We start from the raw sequence: 15716 nt of genomic DNA, 5'->3' as shown, positions 1-15716 counted from the left end.
CATTTCACAGGTTTCTTCCATTCCACTTGGCAGAACAAAATCCGAGATCAATGGCTCTTCACCCCAAGTGAGGCAGGCAGTAGTAGGTATGAATGACTGTGCAGGTGAGGCTGAGAGAAGAATTTATCATCCCTGGGATAGACTGAGTTCCGGAGGCAGTGGTAAGGTTAGAATGATCTCAGGCAACGTGCTACAACCTGGAGTCACTTATCTTCCGTTCTGTTTCACTGTCAGAATAAAACACGTGAATCACACTCTTTTGCCATTTTTATTTTATAACAAACAATTGTAGAGATACTCAGTTGTTTTTCTCTCCCATTACGGTGTTATTACTGAATGCTGAAAGCGTTATGCATTGTTCCTTTTATGACAGGGACGAGAGGTAGACACCAATCCTCTTGTCCTCTGGGGTTTTTGCAGATGAGAAACCCCAAGGTTCAGCACGTGAATTGGACACAGGGTGTTAATCGAATACTCCAAGGGGGGCTCTTCCCGGTGTCTATGAAGCTTCTCAAGCTGGCTACTTCCTCAAAGGCTGACCATGGCTGTCCTGGGTTTTCTCTAAAATCCAGTCCACGTACTCAGCAACTTTGGTGTAGACTCCTGGTTGTTCCCTGCGGGCACAGCCTTCACCCCAACTAGTGATGCCCACCAAATGCCATGTTTCTTCATGTTGACAAACCAAGGGACCGCCTGAATCACCCTGTGTCACAGTAAGAGGAAAAAGCAAAATGAGAGAAGGTTATGATGGATGTGCCTTTAAAATTCTGTAGTCATACCACACACACCACGCAAACAATTTCTCGTAGCTCTTCAGATATTTCATGTGTCCCATGAGCTGTTGGACATAGTAAAAGTGACCTAATTCAACAGTATATAGTTGGTGTTTTCTGTTCATTCCAACACAGAAAATTTGGCATCATCACATCCCAAGGTGAGATAAACTTAAAGTGCTTGTGTTTTAGCACAATGATCTGTCTGCACAATTGTCTTCCCTTAAAGATGGCATACTCCTGCTGTGAGATAGATATAAAAATTATAGGTGTATATTCAATTTTTAAAAGATTTTATATGAAATTATCGGGTTATTTGGTTCCAAGTCATTTAGAAAGCTATAGAGAACTGCTCTTGGAAAAACATATTTTGAAATGATTTTTCTCAAGTGGCCTATTGTGTGTTTTTCATACTGTAATGCATTACCTTGCAAGCATCTTTTCCTCCTTCTTTATAGCCAGCACAGATCATCTGTTTGGTTATTTTATAATCTCTGTAACTTTTTTGGCATTCTTCATTTGATATCAAAGGAATATTTGCCTTTTGTAGGGTATTTTGGATTTTACCTGTGAGGCAACATCAGAAGAAGGCAATAAAATAAATATAGAAGTAAGACTACAGTCTTAAATGAGAATGCTGAAGTTTCCATGAAGGTCATTTCTTCATATAAAAATTTTTGTATGTCTGTGTCTGTGATAGGGGCTTCATAGGTAGTACTAGTGGTGAAGAACCTGCCTGCCAGTGTAGCAGACAAAAGAGATGCAGGTTCGATCCCTGGGTCGGGAAGATCCCCTGGAGGAGGACATTGCAACCTACTCCAGTATTCTTGCCTGGAGAATCCCATGGACGAGGAGCCTGGTGGGCTACGGTCCATGGGGTCACAAAGAGTCAGAGACGACTGAAGTGACTTAGCACACGTGCATCTGTAGTAGGTGATGAGTGCTAACCAAATTTATAATAGTGATCATTTCACAACATACATAAGTCAAACATTATTCTGTATAGCATAGACTTATGCACTCATGTATGTCAATTATATCTCAGTAAAACCGGAAAGAGTATACATATGTGTGCTCAGTCGCTCAGTTGAGTCCTACTCTTTGTGACCCCATGGACTGTAGCCCGCCAGGCTCCTCTGTCCGTGGGATTCTCCAGGCAAGAATTCTGGAGTGGGTTGCCACATCCTCCTCCAGGGGATCTTGCCGACCCAGGGATCCAACTCTAGTCTCTTAAGTCTCCTGCCTGGGCAGACAGGTTCTTTGCCCCTAACGCCACCTGGGAAGCCCTTCAACATATATAGTAGGTCCTTATTGGTTATCTACATATACACACTACTATACATAAAATAGATAACCAATAAGGACCTACTATATGGTATGAGCAATGCTACTCAATACTCTGCAATGACCTTTATGAGCAAAGAATCTAAGAAAGAGTGGATATATGTACAACTGATTCACTTTGCTATATAACAGCAAGTCACACGACATTGTAAATCAACTATACTGCAATTCTAAACAGTTTTTAAAATCTATAGTTTTCAATTTGGCAGGAATGAACTATACAATTTATAATAAAGTTGATTTACATTAATTGTTAAGAAATAAGGGCTTCCCTGGTGGCTCAGATGGTAAAAAGTACACCTGCAGTGCAGGAGACCCAGGTGTGATCCCTGGGTCAGGAAGATCCCCTGGAGGAGAACATGGCAATCAAGTCTAGTATTCTTGCCTGGAGAATCCCATGGACAGAGAGGAGCCTGGCAGGCTACAGTCCAAGGGGTTTCAAAGAGTCTGACACGACTGGGCTATTAACACTGTCATTTTCAAAGTATTCTGATAAGTTGCAGTTTCATTGGTTTTCATTGTAATCCTGTGTGTTTTATTTATGGGTGTAAAAGCATCATTAGAGAAGAGGTTCGCAGGCTTTACCAAGTTGCAGGAAGGATGTGTTTTAAAAAAAGATTTAAAAACCTTCCAGAAAGAGAGATGACATGTCTGCCTGTACTCCTGGTTATTAATCCAAGGGATAACAGTGGCCTTGGGAGATGGGAACTCTATTAATTCTGAGGACAGGATGAGCTTGGGGAAGTTGTTAGTCCTGTATGGGACCAATCCTTTAGGAGAAGTCAAACAAAGATGCTTAAGAGATTACCCTATGAATTTTTCCAGGACCAAGCAAAACTGTCTTCTCAAGAATTACTGAATACATATCTGGAAATGAATAGTTAGGAAAAAAATCACAAATCTGGATATAACTTTAGAGGCCAATTAAACAAATCTACTCCATGTGTTTTAACATATAAAATGCCATGTGGTACCTTTTTCCTCTGTGAAGCCCCATCCAGTTATCCAACAGTCAGTGTAAACTGGTTTTGTATCATCTTTGGAAGGTAGGCATATTGCTTTTTGCAAATCTGAAAGGTAATTTTTACATTAGAGTTTGGCTAGATTTAGTTTCGGACATTGACTTTAAAAAGACATACTCTCCCTGCCCCTATATTCTCTTTCTCTAGAGTAGCACCAAGTAGAATACACCTTTTACTTTCCACTCAGTTTCTAAGGTCAGTGACTCAAGAAAATGTCTCACCAATCACAGTCATTTTGGGTGTTAAATTTTAAAGCTCCAAACCCAAATTTACTGTCAAGAGCCTTTACAAGTTCTTGTGTATGATTCCCTCAATAGTAATAGCAGAGGGGTCTACACTGTTTTAAGCATGATTTTTAGGCACTTTAACTTATTAACTGATTTTAATAACAATCCCATGGTGGGGTAACTGGAGGCAAGGACATCCTGCCGGAGGACACAGAATCTTTAGCAGACCCAGCAGGCATTTAGCAACTGTGGAGCTTTTTGTACCTCCAAATGCACCCCGTCCAACCACAAAGCTACTGTCTCCCAGAACTGCCTTGTCCAGCAGTCTCTTTGCTACTCAGGTTTCACCTGGAAATTAATATTTGAATATGCTTGCCCTCAGATACTCCTAATATGCCTATGCTCAAGGCAATGCAAATTCTGCTACTCTTGTCAAAGGAAGTCATGCTCCCTTCCATGTCTGTTATTATTTCAATAGTATAATATGCAGCTGTATTCCTTCCTGAAAGAACTAGGTAACACATCTTGGCCCTTAAGTAGAAGACATTTTATGTCAAGTCTCAAATTATTTTTCCTGGCAATACTCATCTTTCCCGCAACTTCATTAACCAGAAAATAAAGACAGTCTCCTTAGATTCTGACCCCTCCTTGAAACTGATGTGAAAATTTAAACCAACACAATTCAGCTGTACATGTCTCCTTAAATATGCTACGTACCAGTAAAATTCAAAGGAGCCTCAAGTTTTATTAAGGCAATGTCATGACTGCCTTCTGAGATTTTATAATTTGGGTGGACAATAATCTCTTTGATTTGTGAGAAAGACGTCTCTGTCGTTATCTCTGACAGATTTAAAATGCCACCATAAATGCGCCAAATATTTGACAAGAGAAGCCTAGGAGGGAAAAATAAGAACTGATTTGAAACCAGAAAGACTGGCCTTTGATATTGCTCTTTTCTCCTTTCACTTTACCTTTCAAAAAAGAACTGGGAAGAAAATACTACATATAATGTATGTTTACATACCTAATTTCTCCTCCTTGCAATTTAGCACCAACAGCAGCAGTGCTGAACTCTGAAGATTTAGTTAAAAATATTGGAAAGTGTATAATTATGTCAGGTTTTCTGTAAGTGAATATACAAGAATGTTGCTGTCCCTTTCTGAGAGAAACTGTGTTCGGGAGATGTCTCGCAGTTTATCATGGAAAATCATTCACCAAGTTGAAAGCAATCACTTCCATGAAATTCAGAACTGGCAAGAAAGAATGACTGTACACAAGTCTCCCTGTAATCAGATAGGGTAGGGGGTCCCCAGAGAAAGAGATCCAGTCATGGTTTTCTTGATATAAGAGAAACCATTTTTAGCTTAAGCCGTTTTGTGACTTAAGTGGGACCACAACACTAGTCCTTGAATGTGCTCAGTCGCTTCGATCATGTTGGACTTTTTGCAACCCCATGGACTATAGCCCACTAGTCCATAGGGTTTTCCTGGCAAGAATACTTGAGTGGGTTGCCATGACCTCCTCCAGGGGATTCTCCCCATCCAGGGATCAAACCTATGTCTTTTGCATTGCAGATAGATTCTTTATGACTAAACCACAGGAAGCCCTGTCCTTGAATAGGTCTCAGTAATTAATGATCTTAAAGGGAATAAAAGAATGCAGAGATGAAGGACTATTACAGGTAAGAGAAGTAACAATAGCAAAGATTATGGGTCAGCTGTAAAGACTCCTAGTTGTCTTCCAATGGCAAAGATTAGCCAGAAGCTCTCAACCACCAGATCAACTGGAACCTAAGGCATGATGATGGTGACCTTTTCTGACCCTCATGACTTCAATCAACTAAGGCCTGGACTCAGGCCAAGGCCCTTCAAGAATATGCATGTACCCTTAGCTTAAAACTTCTCCAGTTCTGCTGTTTAGGGACACAACTGCTTTGGGAAAGATTCCCAGTGTTCTCCTTACTCACTGCAATAATAAATCCTTCCTTCTCCCAATTTTTGGCTTGGTTGTGTCTTTTGACTTGACATCCAACCAAGAGGAAAACCCAGTTTTTATGTAACACCTCTAACAGGGCAAATGAGAGGAACCTCAACACTATTTAAATTATATCTGTATTTTGGGAAGTGTGAACACTTAAATTAACTCTTTAAATATGGATATATGCAAAATAAGTCTAAAATTACTATCTAGAGCAAAGTTATAGGATAAATAAGTTCTGGGGATATAACAGATAGCATGGTGACTACAGTTAACAATGGCATGCATGGGTGCTCAGTCATGTCCAACTCTGACCCTATGGAGCCCACCAGGCTCCTCTGTCCATGGAATTTTCCAGCCACAAATACTGGAACAGGTTACCATTTACTCCTCCAGGGAGTCTTTCCAACCCAGGGATTGAAACTTCCCTGGAGGCAGACGGATTCTTTATCCCTGAGTTACCTGGGAAAGTTGCTGAGAGAGAAAATCTTCAAAGTTATTACCACCAAAAGCTATTGTAACTTTGTGGAGGGATGGATATTAATAAACTGACATGATGATGGAGACATTGATTATAGAGTCTTCAAAATGAAGAGGCAAGATACAACTCCAGATAAGATGCAGCCAAAGCTTACCCATCGAAGCAATGGGCAGCAGTTAAGACCCACTGGCGTCCAATAATTGACCCTCCGCACAGGTGGCTCTGAGCTCTCTGCTTCACTTGCAGGCTGACCTGCCAGGGCCACTCTCCCCAAGAAGCATTTGTTCCTCCAACAATGCGTGTCCTTTTTGTTGTACAGACTAAAAAGAGAGCATTGAAGTTAATGGTTGGGATCAGAGGGTGAATCACAGTCCCCTTCAATTAAGGAAAACAAGACACATAGTTCCATTATAAAAGATTTAAAAAAGCTATCTAAACAACTCAGACATCCCTCTACAAAGTGAGATTTACTCACCACGGCTGTCCCCACGTTTACACAACCTCAAGGAATAACCAGAGCTTGCTTGCGTCCCATAAGTAATGTTAGTTGGGGAGCCATCCAAAGACAAGCGTAAGGAACATTTACACCTAGACAAGATGATCAGCATGAGATTAAACCTCAGAGGATGAAAGCCCAGGAAGTTATCTGCCAACTGTTTTTGAAAAATAAGCATTCACTAACTTCTCTCCTCTACAGTCTTCTGGGAATAAAGAATAAGTAAAAAACTGACAGCGAATCATCTTTGTACAGGTCTCTTGGCAACCATCCACTCCTTTCACGAAGGTCACATGCAGCTCTTCTCCTTCGAAAGCAACTTGCGGGTAAATTTTGGAGTGGCAGGGCTCTGTGCCTATGACAAATGTAAAAACGATAGAAAATGCAAATGATAAGCCACACATACACAAGTTTCTGGAACACTGAGGCTTGTTAGAAGATCATAGAATGTATCACATTTTGTGTAATATTTTTTTATCAAATCGCATTACCAGGCAGAGTTTGTTTGCAGGTTAGAAGGCTGTATCCAGAGATGGCATTTTCCTGAGGAGTAGGGGAACTCGGGCTCCCACTTTGGGAAGTCTTAAGGAAACAAACATTTCTATTGTCAAAAAAAAGCAAGAGAAAAAAAGAAAACCCCATTAAAGGCAAATACAAGAACACCTAATATCAAAAAAACACCCCCTGCAAGTTTTATTCTTCTGAGAAATTCCCTCCAAAGAACATCAGACTACAGGACTCTAGTGAATTACAGAGATTAAATGTAAATCAAGCCACATCTCCCTCTGAGGAAAACTTATAGGCACAGATAGCCCGAAAAGAGGAGAATGGTAAAGTTCTACCTTCTAATTTAAAAAAAAGAAGAAAGAACAGATTCTGGGGATTTATGTTGCTGATGCTATTATAACTTGATACCCTTCTCTTAGCTCCATCTTGTGTGTAAAGAAAAGGACAGGTTATCTATGGGTCAAGAGATGGAACCGGAACCTTGATCAGGATAAACAGGGCTCTAGTTTCTGAAACACTGGGGTCAGAACAAAGGAGCTTAAAGATATGCTCCCAGTGAGTGGTTTACTTCAAGCTAATACAAAACATTAAGATTAGTAGAAAAGGTATCCATGGCTATTATTTCATTGATTGGATGGTCTGTTTAAGAGAAGATGGGTAGGAAAGTCTGCTAATCTCTTAACTAATCAGCACCTGGCAGAAGAGCACCTATTTAAACTATGAGTTCAAGTGTGTTTATTTTTTCAATTAAAAAATTTTATTTTATATCAGAGTATAGCCAATTAACAATGTTGTGATAGATTCAGGTGGATAGCAAAGGGACTCCGCCATACATACACATATATGCTTCTTCCCCGAACTCCCCTGCCAACCAGGCTGCCATATAGCGTTGAGCAGAGTTCCCTGTGCTATACAGTCCTTGTTGGTTATCCACTTTAAATATAGCAGTGTGTACATGTCCACCCCAAAGTCCCAAACTATCCCTCTCCCCCGCCACTTTCCCCTCTGGTCACCATAAGTTCATTCTATGAGTTCAAGTGTTTTGAGGGAAATGAAAACACCTGGGAAAAACTCAAAGTATAAAATGAAAATGATGCCAGGACAGTAGCAAGCGTGACACACGCCTACTGACCTCTGTGAGTCTGTCTTCCACGCATTTGTATAGAATGTGAAGAAAAGACAGCTGGGGTGATAGGTGCAGATGGTTCGACACACAAAAGCATCTGGTGCGATAATTCTGGCAACATCCACATCTGAAAACGCACTGTGTTGGAAAATGTCCACGCGGCAGCCTGTGAACCCACGGGGGAGACGCACATGTCATGATGCTGCATATGCTTGTACTTCGTCATCATAACTAAGGAAACTATGACTGCTGTTTGTTCATAGAATCACACATCCTTGGTGAAAAAAATGTCTGTTGAAATGTCCCCAAGCCTGTTGTTTGCCATTTGGGAGAAGAAAAATCTGGTCTCAATCTGATAAAAGACAGATACCTATGTCAGAGAAATAAAATGTCTTAACCTGTGCTCTATCCTGCTTGGTCTGAAATACCTAAGCTACTCAGCTTTTGTGTATATTTTCTTTATATTACCCTCACCCTGAAATTCAGGCCTTAGGCACATGGGCTTTTGTATTATGTTTTCCTGAATATTTTGAAAAATGTTTTAATAAAGACATCAACAAAAACCTAAATTTCTAACAAAAATGCCGTGTACCCATTAGAACAAGAGGAAATCCACTTTCATTTTCCATAATATAATTATATCTCAATTATACTTTTACTTATGTTCTTATTATTTACTCAGTTTGATAACACATAAAGTGTTTCATTTCCTGGGTCAGGAAAAGCCACTGGAGAAGGGATAGGCTACCCACTCCAGTATTCTTGGGCTTCCCTTGTGGCCCAGCTGGTAAAGAATCTGCCTGCAATGTGGGAGACCTGGGTTTGAACCTTGGGTTGGGAAGATCCCCTGGAGAAGGGAAAGGCTACTCACTCTGGTATTCTGGCCTAGAGAATTCCATGGACTGTATAGTCCATGGGGTCGCAAAGAGTCAGACACAACTGAGCAACTATCACTTTAAAAGTCTATTAGGGCCTCTCAGGTGGGTTAAGCGGTAAAGAATCTGCCTGCAATGCAGGAGACACAGCAAGAGCCACAGGTTTGATCCCTGAGTCAGGAAGATCCCCTGGAGGAAGAAATGGCAACCCACTCCAGTAGTCTTGCCTGGGAAATCACATGGACAGAGGAGCCTGGCAGGCTACAGTCCATGGGGTCACAGAGTTGGACATTTGGAAAGAAAGTTACGACAAACCTAGACAGCCTATTAAAAAGCAAAGACATCAGTTTGCCAGCAAAGGTCTGTATAGTCAAAGCTATGGTTTTTTCATTAGTCATGTACGTATGTGAGAGGTGGGCCAAAAAGAAGGCTGAGTGCTGAAAAATTGATGCTTTTGAACTGTGGTGCTGGAGCAGACTCTTGGGAGTCCCTTTGATTGCAAGGAGATTAAAGGAAATCAACCCTGAATATTCATTGGAAGGACTGATGCTGAAACTGAAACTCCAATACTTTGGCCACTTGATACAAAGAGCTGACTTGTTGGAAAAGGCCCTGATGCTAGGGAAGTTTGAAGGCAAAAGGAGAGGAGGGTGGTAGAGGATGAGATGATTGTATAGCATCATCGACTCAATGGACATGAATTTGAGCAAACTCCAGGAGATAGTGAAAGACAAGGAAGCCTGATGTGCTGCAGTCATGGGATTGCAAAGAATTGGACATGATTTATCCACTGAACAACAAAAACATTATATTAAAATTAGGTAAGCTTAAAGAATAATGGTAGCAATTATGAGAAAGACAACAAGAATTCAAATTTAAATGAACATAGTTGGATCAAGAGAGTGTGCCTGCCACACATAACATCTTCAGATGGGAAGTTGAGGAAATTAGATCTCAACTACTTAAATCTTTTTTTAAAAAAATCAGACTTTAAGCTGGAAGAGAATTTATGGGATTCCATGTCTACCTTCAACTACATCCTCTCAAGTAGTTCAACCTTTATCTCAGACATTTATAATGACAAGGAGCTGACTACCTCATGACAAGGTTCACTTCTGGACCACTCTAGGAGTCAGAATTTCTTCTTATTTTCGTCATAGCAGTATCTATTTTATGAAACCAGACAGATTAGTCCAATCCTTTTCCCAATGACCATTCTTCAAAAACAAAAATTTAAAACAGTCATCCTGACTTTTTAGGGTTAAATGTCTAATCTGTTTCTTTAATGGTATCTTATTTTCCTGTTTCTAGATATCTCAGGATCTTGGTTACTCTCTTTTGACGTGTCTGTTGCTCCAAACAAAATACGGAACACATTTGCTGAATATAAAGTGCAGTCACAGTCTGACCCGTCCAGATGACAAAAGGACAGGAGCTAACTATGTTCCAAAGACCATGTTGTTTTTTAAAGCTAGTTTCGTTTTCATTTGTTTTGTTTCTCAAAAGTGCTACAAGATGTCGACAGAGTAAAGACCTTCCAAAACCCTTTCCTCCATTAAAAAAAAAAAAAGAAAAAAAGAAAGAAACAAGAGCACTGGCCAGAATGTCAAAATTAATGTCGTTTCATAAGTCCAAAAGCGAACCAAAGGCTTATAACAGCCCAGGGAGTGTTTATCCAAGAACAACAGCCAAGTCTCAGCAAGAGCCCTGAGTTCTGTGAGGTTTTTAACTTGCCCTCTCATCCCCTCTCCACAGCTCCATGGAAGCCTTGAAAATACCCACAATTGTGGGGAAAACCAGCAGCCTAATGGGCCTCAGGAAGGGGCAGAACAGAGTTGGAGCTACTCCCAAGCCCTGTCCCCAGATAACTGTCATCATTTGACTGGAGGTTCTCAGGAAAACCCCATTCCCAAGGACTGAGTGTCTTCGACCTGATTCAGAACTTCCTCAGTGTCAACAGCCTTTTCCTTTAAAGTGTTTGTCAAAAAAAAAAAAATATTGTGACTATTACACAACATTGTAGCTGCCTAAGTCAGTAGTAATAACAGGGGCATACCACAAGCCAATGAGAATCTTAGAAGGAAAACCGAGAGTTTGAAAATCTCTGAGATATTCCTGGGAATCTGGAAAGCCATATTCTTGTATAGAGCTGACTGTGTGCCTGACAGAGGCTCTGCACATTTCCCGTGCTGGGAAAGCCCCGAGCCCTCACCGAGGACTGACTTTGACCTCTGTGAACTCCGTGTCAGCAGAAAGTGGAGGCCAGGGCAAAGTTGTAAAGGGCAGGGCAGTGAAACGCATGCCCTAAGTCTCACAAAAAGCCCCTTGTCCAAGGCTGGCAAACTCACTACTTCTAGGCACCCAAACAAACTTCTGTCCTGTCATTAGAAAACTGTGGGGGAAGCTGAGCACAGACATCCGTGGTCATGTCAGAACAGAGGCTAAACACTGCACAATTGGCTCAGAAAAGTCCCCAAACAAACAGCAACACAAAATAGTAACAACAACAACAACAACAAACTCTGAGGAAGGAAGGCATTTGATGTCCTGAGTTTGTCACATGCTTGCATTTAAAAAGTCTGATTTTTTTTTTTTACAAAAAAATCATGAGACTTGTCAAGAAACAAGGAAATATGGCCCATACACAGAAGTAAAGGTCAATATAAACCATCACTAAGGAAGCAAGAACATTGGATTTACTATACCAAGACTTTACATCAGCTATTTTAAATATGCGTAAAAGAACTAAAGGAAACCATGTCCAAAGAACTGGAGAGGGGACTTCCCTGTTGGTCCAGTGGTTAAGACTTCCCTGCCTTTGAGTGCAGGGGATATGGGTTTGATCCCTGGTAGGGGAGCTAAGATCCCACATGCCTCATGGGCAAAAAAGAAAAAAAGCCCCAAAACATAAAACAGAAGCAATATTGTGACAAATTCAATAAAGACTCTAAAAATGGTCCACACACCAAAAAAAAAATCTTCAAGAAAGGACTGAAGTATGAAAACAATGTCTCACCAGACAATACCAATAGCCAGAAATTAAATTACAGAAAAGAACCCAATCTGAATAGTAAAAAATTAAATAATACTTAACTTGAAGCAATAAATCTGGAGCACAGCATGGAGGAGGTGTGCTGGGGGAGGCTGGGAACCAATGGGAAAAGAGAGGCATTGCTGCCAACTTCCCAGTCTTCTAAGGCAGGAGCCTAGCCCAGCTCCCCCTTCAGGGCTTGGCGCAGAGTCAGCACTTGATACTGTATAGAAGTGGCTATTGATAATTTGGTTTCAGTAACATGTTATCATTGCCATGCTGATATGCTAAATAAGACGGACTATCTTAGCAAATTTTCTGGCTCTTTCAATTAAAATTATCCCTATGTCTGAAACATAGGGTTTCATTGATTTATTATGCCAGAGTCCTTTCACTAGATAATAGACACCACTAAGAAATGACCATATAGTTTTCTCTACAATGTCACTGTACTAGTTTCCTAGGGCTGCTTAAAAAATTATCCCAAACTTAGTGGCTTAAAACAACACAGATTTATTATCTCATGGTTCTGAAGATCAGAAGTCGAGAAGTCTGAAATGGATCTTTGTCCTTAGTTCTTTCATGATGGGAATAACGTGTAGTGCTTAGTCATCAGTCGTGTCTAACTATTTGTAACCCCATGGACTGTAGCTCGCCTGGCTCCTCTGTCCATGGGACTTTTCCAGGCAAAGATACTGGAGTGGGTTGCCATTTCCTTCTCTAGAAATGGGTCTTACTGGGCTTTAAATCAAGATGCCGGCATGGCTTTGTTCCTTTGGGAATTTCTGTAGAACTTTTTTCCTTACCTTTTTCAGATTCTAGAGGCCTGAATTCCTTGACTTAGGGACCCTTCCTCCATTTCAAAGCCAGAAGTGTACCCTCTTCTGATCTCTCTGTCTGACTCTCTGATCATTCTGCTTTCTCTTTCTTTTATCAGAACCCTTGTGACTACATTGGGTCTATCCACATAATCCAGAATAATCTCAAAGTTTTTTTTTAACATAATCACATGTTTAATCAAGCCTTTTTTGCCCTGTAAGGTAACATATTTACAGATTCCAGAGATGAGGATGTGGATGTTTTGGGGAGGCTCTTTTTCTGCCTAGTACAATCACACAGTGAAATGTGTGTGTGTGTGTGTGTGTGTGTGTGTGCACGCTCAGTCATGTCTGACTCTTTGCAACCCCACGGGCTGTAGCCTGCATGGGATTTTCCAGGCAAGAATACTGAAGTGAGTTGCCATTTCCTTCTCCAGAGGATCTTCCCGACCCAGGGGTTGAGCCTGTGTCTCCTGCATCTCCTGCATTGCAAGCAGATTCTTTACCGTCTGAACTACAAGGGAAACCCTTAATTCTCCATGGTGCAAATAAAATGAAGGACTATATAAATATCCGCCCTCACTGACCTTCCTTGTGGTACAGTGTTTCACTGACTGATGTGAAGACTGCTCAAATGTGCATTGTTCTACAAAGCCAAGGCTCTTAGCATAATGACTAGTATTCCCCTGTTTGTTGTTCAGTCACTAAGTTGTCTCTGACTCTCTTGCAACCCCATGGACTGTAGTCCACCAGGCTCCTCAGTCCGTGGAATTCTCCAGGCAAAAATACTGGTGTGAGTTGCATTCCCTTCTCCAGGGGATCTTCACGACCCAGGGATCGAGCCTGTGTCTCATGCATCTCCTGTATTGCAGGCAGATTCTTTACCACTGAGCCACTGGGGAAGAAGCCCACACAGTGAAGTAGGAGCCATACAATTACCAATTTTCGAGTTTCCACAGGCCTTCAGTGAGAATCCAGACTCCACATCACTCAGCACCTTTATACGCGTGGGTGTCCCCTGTGGGCTCCGTTTTAATAGGCAGGTGTTCCTGAATGTGAAAAACAGAGGTTACTTTGCTTCCTAAATTTCAAGGTGCCTGCAGAAGTCCATTCCCTGTTGAAAATGATCCATGGTCAGTGGGAAATAAACAAAGCAATCAGAACAGTGACCTCCGTGATGAGCGAGTTAGAAATTGTGTTATTCATCAAACAGACATGTCCCCCTCTATAGAGGGAGGGTTAGGGTGAGGGTGCAGTAGGAACTATTCTTCTACAGGACATTATTCTACTGAAATCTCACTCCATAAGCACAGGGTATTTGCAGACCAAATGGAAATTTTTCTCTTCAGGAAAAATGATGCCAAAATTGAACAAAATAATAAGACTGTTGTTCAGTGTCTTAAGTCATGTCCAACTCTGCGACCCCATGAACTGCAGCATGCCAGGCTTCTCTGTCCATCACTATCTCTCTGAGTTTGCTCAGACTCATGTCCATTGAGTCAGTGGTACCATCCAACCATCTTATCCTCTCTTGCCCCCTTCTCCTCTTGCCCTCACTTTCTCCCAGCATCAGGGGCTTTTCCAGTGAGTCAGCTCTTTAAATCAGATGGCCAAAATATTGGAGCTTTGGCTTCAGCATCAGTCCTTCCAATGAATATTCAGGGTTGATTTCCTCTAGGATTGAATGGTTTGATCTCCTTGCAGTCCACGTGACTCTCAAGAGTCTTCTCCAGCACCTCAGTTCAAAAGTGTCAATTCTTTGGTGCTCAGCCTTCTTTATGGTCCGACTCTCACATCCATACTTGACTACTGCAAAAACCATAGGTTTGACTATATGGACCTTTGTTGTCAAAGTGATGTCTGCTTTTTAAAACACTGTCTATGTTTGACATAGCTATTCTTCCAAGGATCAAGTGTCTTTTAATTTCATGGCTGTAGTCACTGTCCACATTGATTTTGGAGCCCAAGAAAGTGAAATCTGACACTGTTTCCACATTTTCCCCATCTATTTGCCATGAAGTGATAGGACCAGATACCATGATCTGTTTTTTGAATGTTGAGTTTTAACCCAGCTTTTTCACTCTTCTCTTTCACCTTCATCAAGAGGCTGTTTAGTTCCGCTTCACTTTCTGCCATTAAAGCGGTACCATCTGCATATCTGAAGTTGTTGCTATTTCTGCTGGCAATCTTAATTCCAGCTTGTGATTCATCCAGCCTGGCATTTTGCCTGATGTACTCTGCATATAAGTTAAATAAGCAGGGTGACAGTATACAGCCTTGATGTACTCCTTTTCCTATTTGGAACCAGTCTGTTGTTCCATGTCCAGTTCTAACTGTTGCTTCTTGACCTGCATGCAGGTTTCTCAGGAGGTAGGTCAGGTGGTCTGGTATTTCCATCTCTTTAAGAATATTCTTATTCTCTTTAAGGCTAAGAAAACTGATTAAACCTAAAAACTCTCTCTGATTTTCAGTTGGGAGAAGAAATGGTTATGAAGGAAAAAAGGTTATGCTTCTGAAAACACCATCAGAAAGAACAGACACTGAATGTTACCCACCGGTACTCTGCACTGAAGAAGGTTTTCGTGGCATATGTGAAGAACTGGCAGTGAATGTTGTTGGTGCACCTTCCTTGGCATTCTTCGGCACTTCTCACCTTAGATACATTGAAATTGACTCCTCTCATATCGATTCCTTTATAAATGCTTCGGTGGCAAGCTGTCCAAATAAAACACACAGAACAAATTCAATCAGTTTCCCTTCTGGAAGTGAATCATCAATTTGGGCTGGGTAGCTTTTTTTTTAAATTTTCTAGTGGACTATAGTTGATTTCAAATGTGTTGGTTTCAGGAACAGCAAATTGATTCAGTTATACATATACGTATATCCATTCTCTTTCAGATTCTTTTCCCAGATAGCTTATTATAGAGTACTGAGCAGAGTTCCCTGTGGTATACAGTAGGTCCTTGTTGGTTATCTATTTAAATATAGCAGTATGTACATGTCCATCCCAAATTCCCAATCTATCCCTCCCCCCACCCA

General features: G+C 41.1%; 1 protein-coding gene across 1 annotated transcript in view; it reads right to left on the bottom strand.

Annotated features, from left to right (window-relative positions):
• Window positions 1–249: 249 nt before the first annotated feature.
• Window positions 250–15716, bottom strand: part of KLKB1 (kallikrein B, plasma (Fletcher factor) 1) — a 20625-nt gene continuing 5158 nt past the window's right edge. The window contains exons 5-15 of the mRNA XM_010835810.1: window positions 15233–15392; window positions 13617–13726; window positions 7960–8119; window positions 6812–6921; window positions 6507–6675; window positions 6300–6412; window positions 5979–6144; window positions 4084–4259; window positions 3092–3187; window positions 1201–1340; window positions 250–703 (exon numbers count right to left, since the gene is read on the bottom strand). Of these exons, the coding sequence (XP_010834112.1) occupies window positions 521–703; window positions 1201–1340; window positions 3092–3187; window positions 4084–4259; window positions 5979–6144; window positions 6300–6412; window positions 6507–6675; window positions 6812–6921; window positions 7960–8119; window positions 13617–13726; window positions 15233–15392 (1583 nt within the window). The 3' untranslated portion in view covers window positions 250–520. The remainder of the gene's footprint in view (window positions 704–1200; window positions 1341–3091; window positions 3188–4083; window positions 4260–5978; window positions 6145–6299; window positions 6413–6506; window positions 6676–6811; window positions 6922–7959; window positions 8120–13616; window positions 13727–15232; window positions 15393–15716) is intronic.

This window comes from Bison bison, unplaced genomic scaffold (assembly GCF_000754665.1).
Source record: "Bison bison bison isolate TAMUID 2011002044 unplaced genomic scaffold, Bison_UMD1.0 scf7180017864050, whole genome shotgun sequence".
Classification (NCBI taxonomy): Eukaryota; Metazoa; Chordata; class Mammalia; order Artiodactyla; family Bovidae; genus Bison; species Bison bison.
This window is presented reverse-complemented; position numbering and strand designations above follow the sequence as displayed.